The 12289-nt window shown below is 36.4% G+C and overlaps 1 protein-coding gene across 1 annotated transcript; it reads left to right on the top strand.

Annotated features, from left to right (window-relative positions):
• Positions 1 to 7046: 7046 nt before the first annotated feature.
• Positions 7047 to 8910, top strand: LOC131429827 (2-oxoglutarate and iron-dependent oxygenase domain-containing protein 3-like). The gene is made up of 2 exons (XM_058594219.1): positions 7047 to 7264; positions 7323 to 8910. Exons 1-2 carry the CDS (start codon positions 7200 to 7202, stop codon positions 8212 to 8214), a joined length of 957 nt encoding a protein of 318 aa, XP_058450202.1. The 5' UTR covers positions 7047 to 7199; the 3' UTR covers positions 8215 to 8910.
• Positions 8911 to 12289: the final 3379 nt, after the last annotated feature.

Here is a 12289-nt window from a genome sequence, read left to right as displayed (position 1 = left end):
AACGAAGACTTTCGTTACTAACATTGGTGGCTCCAGAGAGGACGAGAACTCACGTTATCAGCACGATAGAAGGCTTTCGTTACCAACGAAAGGGAAATCTCGTGAACTAAACACAGCTGGAAAATGATGTTCACGACATATCGACCGAACCCCCATGGCAATTGCCGTCTGTGTACGGCAGCTGATAAAAAAGAAGCCATGATCGCATGCGACGAATGCGATCGATGGTTCCATCTGAAGTGTGTGAAACTTTCAACTTCACCACCAGAGGAAGAAAGATGGATATGCCCTAAATGTTTAGACGCAGAAAGGGAACTTATTCAATTGAAAACACAACAAAAACAATCGCTAAATAAAGATGTCATCCAGGAAATACTTCCGGAAAATAGAATTGCGATGGAACAATTAATAAAATCCATACAGACAATTAAATCAGAAACTGAAGAGCCTGTACCAGGTACATCGGCAGCAGGAATAAAACCCACCAAACAAGAGCCCGATTGGACGGTTTATTTGAAACGACAAGCGCTTATGAGTTTGCCCAAATATGGAGGCTCGGCCAAGGAATGGCCTAAATTCAAGAAAATATTCTTGGAAACAACCAAAGAGGGGTTGTTTAACAATCTGGAGAATCTCACTAGACTCCAGACTGTGTTGTACGGCAACGCAGAGAAAAGCGTGCGTCAACTAATGATGGATCCAAACAGTGTGGATCAAATAATAAAGAGACTAGAGGAAAATTTGGAAGACCCGAACTAGTCTATAAAGAATTATTGGCAGATTTGATTAATATAAAAAAGGATAATCGAAATCTGATAGCAGAGATATCCGATTCATTGGATAATCTCGTCTGCAACGTATCACTCTTAGACAGAGAAGAGTATCTAATAGACCACAGACTTGTGGAAGACACGGTACGAAAGTTACCATATGGTTTACAAATAAAATGGCACGAGGACCAATACCGAGATGATACACCGATAAAAACACTATCGGATCTAAATGAATGGCTAAAGCCTCATGCTAGAACTAGCAGGTTGATGATCGCATCACATAAAGAACCAGAGCGAAAATCAAAAATACATGTAAACATGCATCAAAGCAAGGATGCAGATAAATGCGTTATGTGTAGTGATGGTCATACACTACCTGAATGCACCAAATTCAAAACATTGAAGCCAGAAGAAAGAAACAATCTGGCCTTCAAATCAGGACTATGTTTGAGCTGTCTTGTATTTAAGAATCATAAAATGCGAGACTGTAGAAAAACCAAATGCTGCGGAATAGATGGATGCAACAAAAAGCATCACCCGTTACTACACAACAAATACACGAAAAAAGAGGTACCAAAGGATGAAGAAATTCAAGAGGTGGAATTAAATAACCACCACGAACACACCAAACAAAACGTTTTCTACCAAATAGTACCTGTAACTTTGCGCAACGGGAATAAGAAAATTGAAACGTATGCGTTTTTGGATGCCGGTTCGTCACTCACGCTACTCGACGAAAATACGGCTAAAGAACTAGAGCTACAAGGAAGGTCTGATCCACTAATGCTTAAATGGACACAAAATGTCACCAGAAATGAGGAGGAGAGCCGCCGGGTTAAACTTAAAATTCATGGCGAATCCAACAAGGAGTTCACTATTAAGGGTGTAAGGACGATCAGCAATCTTCAACTGCCTAAGCAATCAATGGATGTTAAAAAACTGCAGACTGAATATCCATATTTGAAGATTGGTGTCAACGGAAAGAACGTTATTACGAGATCCTGAGTTGAAACACTGGGCGAAAAACACAATTGCCGATTACGACAGGATAGGGTATATACGCAACTTAACACAGTCAGAGCTTAATCAATTAAAGCCACGAGTTTACTATCTTCCACATTCCATTGTTTGGAATAACAAGCTACCACCTAAACCAAGATTGGTGTTTGATGCAGCAGCTAGTGTACAGGGAGTTTCTTTTAACTCAGCCTTGTTATCAGGGCCGGACGCCACTACTTCATTATTTGGCGTATTAATAAGATTCTGGGAAGGAGCAATTGCGGTCTGTGGAGGCATCAAGGAGATGTTCCACCAAGTCAAAATAAGTCCAGAAGATCAACATGCTCAAAGGATTTTGTGGAGAGATTGTGACAACCGAGGGCAGCCTGAAACCAACGTCATGAAAGTAATGGTATATAACAAGACTGTTAAAATTGCGACACCAATTGAGAAGGAAAATGTCGACGCGCAAATGATGGACACTGATCGAGAAGATGATCCCACCAAGGAAGAAGGTTGTAAACAAAATACAGTGAAAGAAATCAGAAAACTCGAAACAGTCATCGAATCATCTTCAGTCGACTCTGGTATATCAGCAGTTACTTGGAACATGAAAACAAAATCGATTGATAAAACCGAGGCGATATCAGAAACAGTTTCTTTTGAACAAAATAAAGAAGATACAGCACTAGTTGATAGTATGAAATTGAAGGAAGAATCAAATGGTTTAGTGAAAAAGAAAAAGCGCATTCGACTCTTCACTGGTACAATACCGAAATTAATAATTATGTTTGTAACACTTTTATCATTAGGAAGCACTTTGAAAATAAAACCAATTGAAGAGGACGGGTTGATTTTCAACCATTATGGAACATGCATCCTCAAAAGATGGAAACCATTATGGAACATGGGAGACGAACCTAAATACACAAGTGATCCCGGAAAAGGACATGAATACTATTGATGAAATTCACCATAAGTTATCTACGGCATTGGCTACGATGAAAAAACTAACAAGAGATCGCAATATGGAACAAATAGTAACATCATTACAACGTCAGGCAAGTAATGCAAAATTGGAGATTCAGTATTCTACAAGAAAAAGAGAGGAAGAGGAATATTAGGATTTCTAAAGGACTTATTATTTGGTGGAAACGATGTCGATGACGAAATTCAAGCTATGCGCATACACGAATATAAAAGGTTCGATAAAATAACACATTCTGTGAACCTAATGAATGTAAAAGCAGCACAGATGGGAGACACATTTGCAAGCAGGATTTCTATCCTTCATGACGGAATGAATAAACTTAAGGTTCATTATACAGAAGACCGTGTAGCTATTACTCAAAGAAAAGCCATGGAGATAGTATTTCTTGCTCGGGAAATAATCGACGAAATATTGGCAAAATATAGAAGGATTCGTTCCTATCCTTTGGATAAAATAGAACTTCAGCAAATATTGCATAACATTACTGAGCAATTGCCGAATGGATATAAGCTTTTAGATCACCCTTCTGCAATTCAATATGATTCAAAGATAGTGAATGGCACAATAATGATTACCATGACGACGGTAATTATAAATAAGGAAAATTATGAAATTTTCAATGTAGTGGCCATTCCACATCACGAGAATAAAACAATAATCTCTGTAGAAAACCCATATATTGCTATAAATGTCAAAGGAGAATACTTCTACTCGACGAAGGAAATGGTAGCATTAAACAGCAGTTATTTTATCATGAATCAACCAAAAATATTAAAGGCACCCGACTGCATATCTGCTGCAATATTACATGTGGAACCAAAAATCGGATGTATAGTTAATCGATTACCTGGTAACTATACACGACTAATACATCTTCCTATGCGGAACTCTGTACTTTATTATACGAATAATCCCAGCACGATCGTAGTTCATTGTGAAAATACAATAATTTCACCGCCGTACGAAGCAGCAATTGTCGAGATGACACCAGAATGCAAGATACAAGCGAAAAAGGAAACAATTTATGCAACCATGGAAATTAGTAACAAGGCAACGTTTACCTATTTTAAGCCAAGGTCACAGATTGACATCGAATTGAATATTGACAACACGACGACAGAAAGATCAACAACACCATGGTCGGTGAATCCTTACAAGAATTTTCTAGATATAGTGGAAACTGAGGCACCGATAAACACTTATCATCGTATTTGGATTGGTGCGTTATTATTCCTGATCGGAATTATAATAACGGCACTTTGTGTTTTACTGATGTGCAAAATTCTGAAACACAAATCTAACCAGAAGACGTCGAACATCGGAACCAGGTCCAACGCAGAGGGATCATCAATAGCTCGTCGTAGAGGTCATCCAACTAGAACTACTGACTCAGAAGTCGAGTCACAGCTGTAATGAAAGTGAATCATATATAAATGGTCCGTTCATATTTAATAAATTTAATAATTTATCAGGGCCGGAATGTTACGGACCAGTTTAGTAATGCAATTATATCAGTTTAATAATTCAATTATATCAGTTTATTATTAAACCACAGGGATTTATCCGATGGCCCAAAGAGTGGGTCTAGACATTGTAAAGTATTAAGAAAATAATGAACAAAACTAAACCGCTCTTCAAGCGGTTGTAGTACCTCAATAAAGCAGGTATAGATTTATGATTTGTGTGCAAGCCGAGACAAGCCGCTCTTCAAGCGGGTCTAGGGCCAAATATAGGAATTTCCACATTTAGAGCAGTAAAATCTTTCCGCTCAGCTTTCGATAAGGACTAAAATATGTACACAAACAGCATCGGTCTGAGCCGCGCACCAGGATGTATGAGTTAAATAATACCTTTGTAAACAAGCAGGTAAAACTAGATGCGCGCGCTGACATAGCTAGATATCAGTGTGAGTTAGGATCCCGCAATGGGATAGAAAGGGAAAACCGAGAATGTTGCGGTTAATGTCGCGCAACATTTACATTTGTTGTAAGAAAAATACTTGTATATATAGTTAAGATTTTGTTAGAATAAATCACTTGCAATTCACTGCAGTCAGGGGGAAATTGTTACTCATCCGAAAACAGCCCAAGTGGAATTGATTTCAAGGTGGATAGACCGCTACGAGAGCTATCCGGCTGCGAAACAATTACACTAGGCTTCATCCAGATACCCCTTAGTAACATTGGTGGCCGCAGAAAGGAATCTCTGCGGTCAATAACATTGGTGACTCTAGAAAAGAGTCTTCGCTCATTAACATTGGTGGCTCCAGAGAGGAGCCAGGAGGAGCCAGTCTTACCAATAACATTGGTGTTCTCCAGCGAGGACGAGAACTCACGAAGATCGAATTCACGTTATCAGCACGAAACGAAGACTTTCGTTACTAACAATTTACATTGTAGTTTTCGCTATAACCAGAGCCATGGTATTTTTAACATTTCACTTCTAGTTATTTCGAAACTAAAAGCAGTGGTTGTTTCAACAATGCTGAAGATCAGCAGAACACGTTGCCGGAAAAATGGTTGAAAAATTGAATTTCAATGACGGAAACTATTAAGGCTACAAACTTTACTCACCTGCAAGACCTACCAAATTACACAAAGTCATCATATAAAATATTTTTTTCATATCAATCACTGATGTGTTACCCACGTACGAAATTTTCTGTTATATTGTAACTTTATGTGACAATAATATAGAACATTCGTTTATTGACAATTTGTATAGTCAGCACAAATGAAATACATAGTCGGTTAAAAAACAAAAAAATACACGATAATGTGATTACTACATAAATTCTGTTGATATGGACTACATGAATAGTGTTTTCAAACTTCATAATCGTCTATCAAACCATGTATCTATTTATGGTAACATTATTATACTGTGAACATATTCACATGGTAGCAATAACTATTTCGCTTCTCATATATCAAGGCTCAAGAGCAATTTCACCTTACTAGAAATTGTGAGTTTAACTATTTGTTCTTATATTTGAGATGACTACCATTGTCAGTATGACCATGCCAGAAAAGTCATTAATACAAATAGTTTAGTCAAGTCGTAGTCTTTGTTGTCTAGTAATTTATACAATACAGATGGTGAATAGTCATATATCATGCTCTTTGCTACTATTTTTGCGTATAGTAGAAATGACAATGAAAAACAGTTTGCGGTTACTATGGTTCTTTTCTCAGTGTAATGTTCGATTATTGAGCTAATCGAATAATTAAAAAAATCCCATAGTAAAAATCGAATGAATAATCGAGTAATCGATTATTAACCCAGATAATCGAATAAAATTCAATCGATTAGTTTCAAAATTATACTCGATTATTAAATAATCGAGTAATTCAAAATTTCCGACATCCCTAGGCGCACCAAGCCAGAATAAGGTTTATTCTTCCCATCGTAGGGGTGACACGATTCAGACGAGTCCACATCGATTCTCGTACATATAAGTAGGGGGTCCACATCGAATCTCGTACATATAAGTATCGTAGCAATTCAAATCATAAAATCTTCTCATACATGTTTTCTTGGAACACCACGTGTACAATATATTCAATTGTGAATCGTAGAAACAATAGATTGAATCGTTGGAAATGAAAAAAAATTGTCAAGATACAATAAAATGTATTGTAACCCATAGATCTAGTTGTAAAGCAATTGTTTATGCTGTAAAATCAATGGTTTATTGTTTTACCGTGCACGGACACTGAAATTATTTCATTTGTTTTGTATGGAAGCATTCACACTCATCCGGCACAGTGCCGTTTCAGTTCAGCTCGCCGTCAGTGTATCGTCCGTCCGAAAAACTCGAATTCGTCGTCATCGATATTTTTTTATTTTCACTGAAGTCGGCTTGTCAGAGCCTTTGCTGTACTGGAACAGAAACGACACGAAAAAAAACCGACGGCGCACTTTACTGAACCGGAACCGAAAGGTGTGAATAGTCCTTTCGTCGTCCACTTGAAAAAGTATAATTGGGATTAAAACGATACTCTCTGAGTGTTAGTCGTTTCATTGAATGGCGTTTTCTAATTTCCTCAATGCTAAAATTTATATCCTATTTATATAAGTTTGTCTGCAATTACATGCTATCAATAAAATATACAATAAATTCTGATAAAATATTGGGTTAATAAGCACGTCATATTGAACTATTTTCAGCTGACGTGTAGGTTCAGCATAAAACTTGTATTCAGCTACAGGGTTTAATGATAACAAATCACTAACACATTCTTCAGATTTTGTGTTATTATTATCTCTTTTTACCGGCGTTTACAATTGTATGCGCACGAAACAGTACAGATTGAACCAAGTCTTTCAAACGCTCTGAATAGAAATATCGATCGATTCTGTAATTCTTCACTAGGTTGACACTATTATTTTTTACCTCAACCGAAAATCAAAACTTTGTCAAAATTGTGTGGACAATGAGTGAATCGGGTGTGCGGCAGCGTAAAAAAAGCGCTGGCGACACAAAGCCCCGAAAGACCCCGTTAGTTTTCCTTTATTGAAAATAGATAAAAATGTATAATGTTTTATTCATGTTACAGGAAAGTTCCGCAAACTACACCCACAGCCAATCAACATCATCGTATGTGGGCACGATTGGTTCTGATTGTAGGAATTGGTATTGTTGTCTATTTTACAACTTTTCGCACCAGAGAAAAAAAATTCGCAACATCCAAGGAGACACTGGAGCTGAGAACACAAAAGCTGGATTGCTCTAAGCCCTATTTCGATGAAATTGCTAAATTCTCTGGATGCATTCCGATTCACTGCGGTCGTTTCGTAAGCGACAAAGTTGTCGAACCAGCAGAAGTGGATGTACTACTAAATTTAGCAAGATCAGGATTTCAATTTGGTCGTTCTTCCGGAGGAGCTTCAATTCTAGATCTTCACTCAGGTGCACTCTCGAAGGACACTCAATTCATTAATATATACAAAATTCCGGAAGCGAACCAAGTTTTTACTACAACTCATATCAACACTTACAAACATGTTAAAGACAAAGTTCAGCAAGCGATTAGTGATAATTTCAGAATCAATAAGGATTCATTGTTTTTGACTCACCCAACCTTCTTCTCGAGGCTGACAAACGAAACGGCCAAAACAATTCATGATGAATATTGGCATCCTCACATCGACAAAGATACTTACAGTTCTTTTCACTATACCACGCTCCTGTATCTGACAGATTTTGGAAAAGATTTTTCCGGGGGACGTTTCGTGTTCATTGACAGTGCTGGTAAGCATAATAAGACCAATGTTTACATAGAACCTAAGCGAGGCAGAGTTAGTGGATTCACGTCAGGAGCAGAAAATGTTCACTATGTTGAACAAGTCTCGGCTGGGGTTCGATATGCAATAACAATATCATTCACCTGCAATAGAGAGCATGCTATGGCCGATCCACAATTCTCGATCGAAGAAGATGAACTTTAGGCTCTTTTGCATTTTTTTCACTAAAATATCCTAAAAATTAATTTGATCAAGTTTTAACACAACAGTATTTTTTGGGTAGCTGAGTGAACAAATCAATATTCACAGTTCAAAAACCTCATTGATTGTAATTTATCTGTTACGGCTTTCGTCGGAATTGTTGTGTATCAGTTAAATACAAGAAGTTGATTAAATGCAATCTAGTGAAGGTGCCACAGTCATTTTGCCAGAATTGAAACACCATTTATAGAAGTCTCACAAAGTAGTATTCTCACATTTCCGGAAACGATTGAACATGCCTTAATATTAGTTTGCTCGGCTAGTCAATTCAACACCAGTATTCAAACAGTCTAGCGATCAAATAGTTATGCATATTACAAATCCAAGAATTGCATCTTATGTTGCTTTTCGTTTTTTGTTAACTCAAGTAACTCGTAAATCTTCACTGGTGGCATAATAATCATTTAGTTATTGTGACAAGTCAATTTCAGTGATAAATAGAAATATAGCGTAAATATATAGTATTAAACACTTCTGCGTTTAACCATTCGATGTCTTTATTTATTCTATCTCTACCAGAACATAGAATCTGTTTTGCTTACTAAGATGAACCAGCATTGTTATGCCAGCCTAAACGTATCATATGGTAATAAAAAAATTTATATAAATTTTACACGGCCACTGATCGGGTCACTTGAACCCGTCAAACATTTTTTTCTGATTCCGAACACGACCCGTACCCGTCGAGTTCGGGTTCAAGTCGGGTTTCGGGTACAAATACCCAAAACCCGACCATTTCTAGTGAGAGCGAATCCATCACAGCTTGCGATCGGTAAGTGATATCAAGTTATATCATCGTTTTGATCGGGAGAGGAAACCTCTTTCTTTGGCACTTTGAAAAATAAAAACTCAGTCAAAGTCAATCTTCAATGTGGAAAGCACTAAATTGAGATGAGTGCCATTTACGTTAAGCACTTCGAGGTCGTGTCCCTTTGGACACACCCTCAAGGATAAAAAATGAACTATGCAGTGACGGTTAAATACATTGAAGAGTCCGTCGTTGCTCTGGAGAAAAAGTGACCCAAAAGGCCGTGCAATCCTGATTTGTCCTTACGTCAAGAACAAGCGATACCCTTGTCCGGCTCAGTACCGACACGAAACGAAACTGTAACGGCACTACCCGTAAAAAAAAACATTGATTTTACAGCATAAACAATACAATACATTTTATTGTTGCTTGACAAGATTTTTTTCATTTCCAACGATTCAATCTATTGTTTCTACGACTCACAATTGAATTTATTGTACACGTGATGTTCAAACAATATGCAAACTGTACATTTGATTGTTTTCCAAGAAAACATGCATGAGAAAATTTTATGATTTGAATTGTTACGATACTTAACAACCTATACATTCTATTGTAAAAAACATGTTCACAATTAATTGAATAGTGTATAGCAATACATTAAAATGGTCAAAGCAAAATGGTGGAAAGTTTTGTAACAACAAATCGTATTGTTTTTCTACACTATTTTTTGTTCGGGTAAAACTGATCGGAAAGGTGTGAACAGTACACTTCACCGAAGAAAAAAAACTTAATAATTTCATAAGTTGTGACTTATGAACCAGCACAATTTTGATTTCATTGTAGACTTATGCATTCAGTAAGCACACATATGAACTTCATAAGCATAACTTATGAAATTCATATCAATGACATATGCATTCCTTAAAACACAATTTATGATTTTTATAACCTTGTGAAAATGTCATTCCTTATAATAACAATCAAACCATACAAATAGAAAACGAAGACACCGTTGTTTTGCTTCAAAATTTTGTGCAAAGCGCACTATCTGAAGCGTGCAAAACACTTTTTCATAATTCGAAATTTCAATTGATAGTGTGGAGATGAAGACATAAAATCGTTGACTGTAGAAAATATTGCGTTTGTGGAGAAAAATCTTGTTAATTCGGACTCGTTTTTACATGATTTAAATATATACTTTGAAAATATTTCTAAGAAATCAAAATATGTAGACATTCATCATTTGATATTCACGAAATAGGAAATTATTATCTATTCAGACTATATGAAATTTTTTGTGGTAGGTTTTTGTGGTGCTTTTTGATTGATCTCATGGAAATCTGTTGCAATCGTCATGAAACCCATAAGAAAGTAGCGATGAATTTCATAAGTTGGGGTTATGAAATATATGAATAACTTATTACATTCATATCTACATTTCTACGTTAATCATAAGTCTACCTCACGAACTTCATAAGTATGATTTATGAAATCCATAAGTAGATCAATGAAAACTTTTTTCTGAAGATCATAAGTTTGACTTATGATTTCCATATGGTAAACTTGTAGCGAAATATCATAAGTGTTTCTTATGGATTTCAATAGATTTTTTGCGTCCGTGTTGGTTGGCCTTCGTATTCGCCTAATGCAAGTCCTACACTGATAAACATTTGCACGATCGATTCATATGTAAACAGCACTTCAATTTAATGTGCTTTTTCATTTCAATACATAACCAAAGCGATTGGTTTTAAGATTGCATGTGAAAATTCACTAAGATGCGAGATTAGATTATTTTTCACTTAACTGTGATGTGTTTTTCCCTTGGATGTGATGTGTTTTGCTATTGAATCGAACTACATGTATTAAACACTTCTTGTTCTAGTGGAAATGAGTACAGCACAAATGTATGTGCAAAACACTAGATTCGGTCAACTATGTTTTAATTGAAATCTATGTGGAAAACAGTGTGTCATTAATATGAAATTCAAATAGAATCTAGAGGTGACGTTTTGATGTGCATTTCAGATAAATGTAGCATGATTTCCACTAAATACCAACAGTTTTCACACTCATTTTATGAGTCAAAAGTATATTTTCAAGAATTTCATGTGTTCCACAAGTAGTGATAGTTCAAATGATTTGCACATGATGCTAGCGTGCAAATTATTTTCAGTGTACCGTAAACGCCTGGGCCTACGTCAAGCAGAAGCTCCGCGGAAAACGTGTTTACAGTTTGAAGCAGCTTTCCCGAGAAATTCGACTCATTTGGAAGACGCTTCCCCTCGTAATATACCGACAATTTAGTAGAAAGTATGCTTTGGAGATGTTGGTGATTGTACTTACTATTACACTGAAAGCGCGTTACCTCAGAATGTATTTGATGTACGCGTGAGTCAGAAATTATTATTAAACTATTTCAAAATTATGCTGGACACATGCTTATTGAACAAATTTATTTTTTTGTCATCGGAAGCCATCACTCCCAGTACCATAACACTAGCAGGATGCTTGATCAGATACACGTTTCGATATTCATCGACGCCATCTTTTGTCGGGAGAAACCTAGTGCAGCGGTCGGTTCGGAAGGTTGATGCGGGATCGACGGAGTTTCTCCCTTCCCTTGACTTCGCCTCGCTATCTTCCTTCACGATCTTTCAAACCATAAAGTCGCTGATACCGCGTTTCTTCGACATTTTCCGCCCGAATCTTTCTTTTGTGGATAGTTATGCTTTCTTTTCTCAGTCCTAAATCCTGTTTACGGTCCACCGGGAAATTTCCACGACGATAGATATGTCTTTTGAGACATTTGCGCGTTGGACATATTACGAATACGCTGCCACTCCATTTGGCAGTATGTAAATCACTTCAAATCTTATTCAAATGGAATCATATTAAAACCTATAGATATGATATTTTAATTCCATAAATCAAACAGCAGATATATTCCAAATGTATTACATTATGATTAAATTGACATGCCACATGAAACTTAATTGTCCGAAAAATACATTTAAAATGATGAAAATTCTTAGATTTCTACAATTTTAGACATAAATATCATGAAAAATACATTTTTATATTGAATGCATGTTGATTTGTTGTTGGAATATCATCTATTAAAAAATAAGCGTCAAATAACACCTTGAATATGATTTATTCCACAAAAACATTTTATACAGGTTAGTTATGTTATCTTTGTCGTGCAGTATGATGTTGTTTGACGATCCACAATTCCATTTATCTGAAAACACAAACACATCGTAT

Source organism: Malaya genurostris, chromosome 2 (genome assembly GCF_030247185.1).
Source record: "Malaya genurostris strain Urasoe2022 chromosome 2, Malgen_1.1, whole genome shotgun sequence".
Classification (NCBI taxonomy): domain Eukaryota; kingdom Metazoa; phylum Arthropoda; class Insecta; order Diptera; family Culicidae; genus Malaya; species Malaya genurostris.
This window is presented reverse-complemented; position numbering and strand designations above follow the sequence as displayed.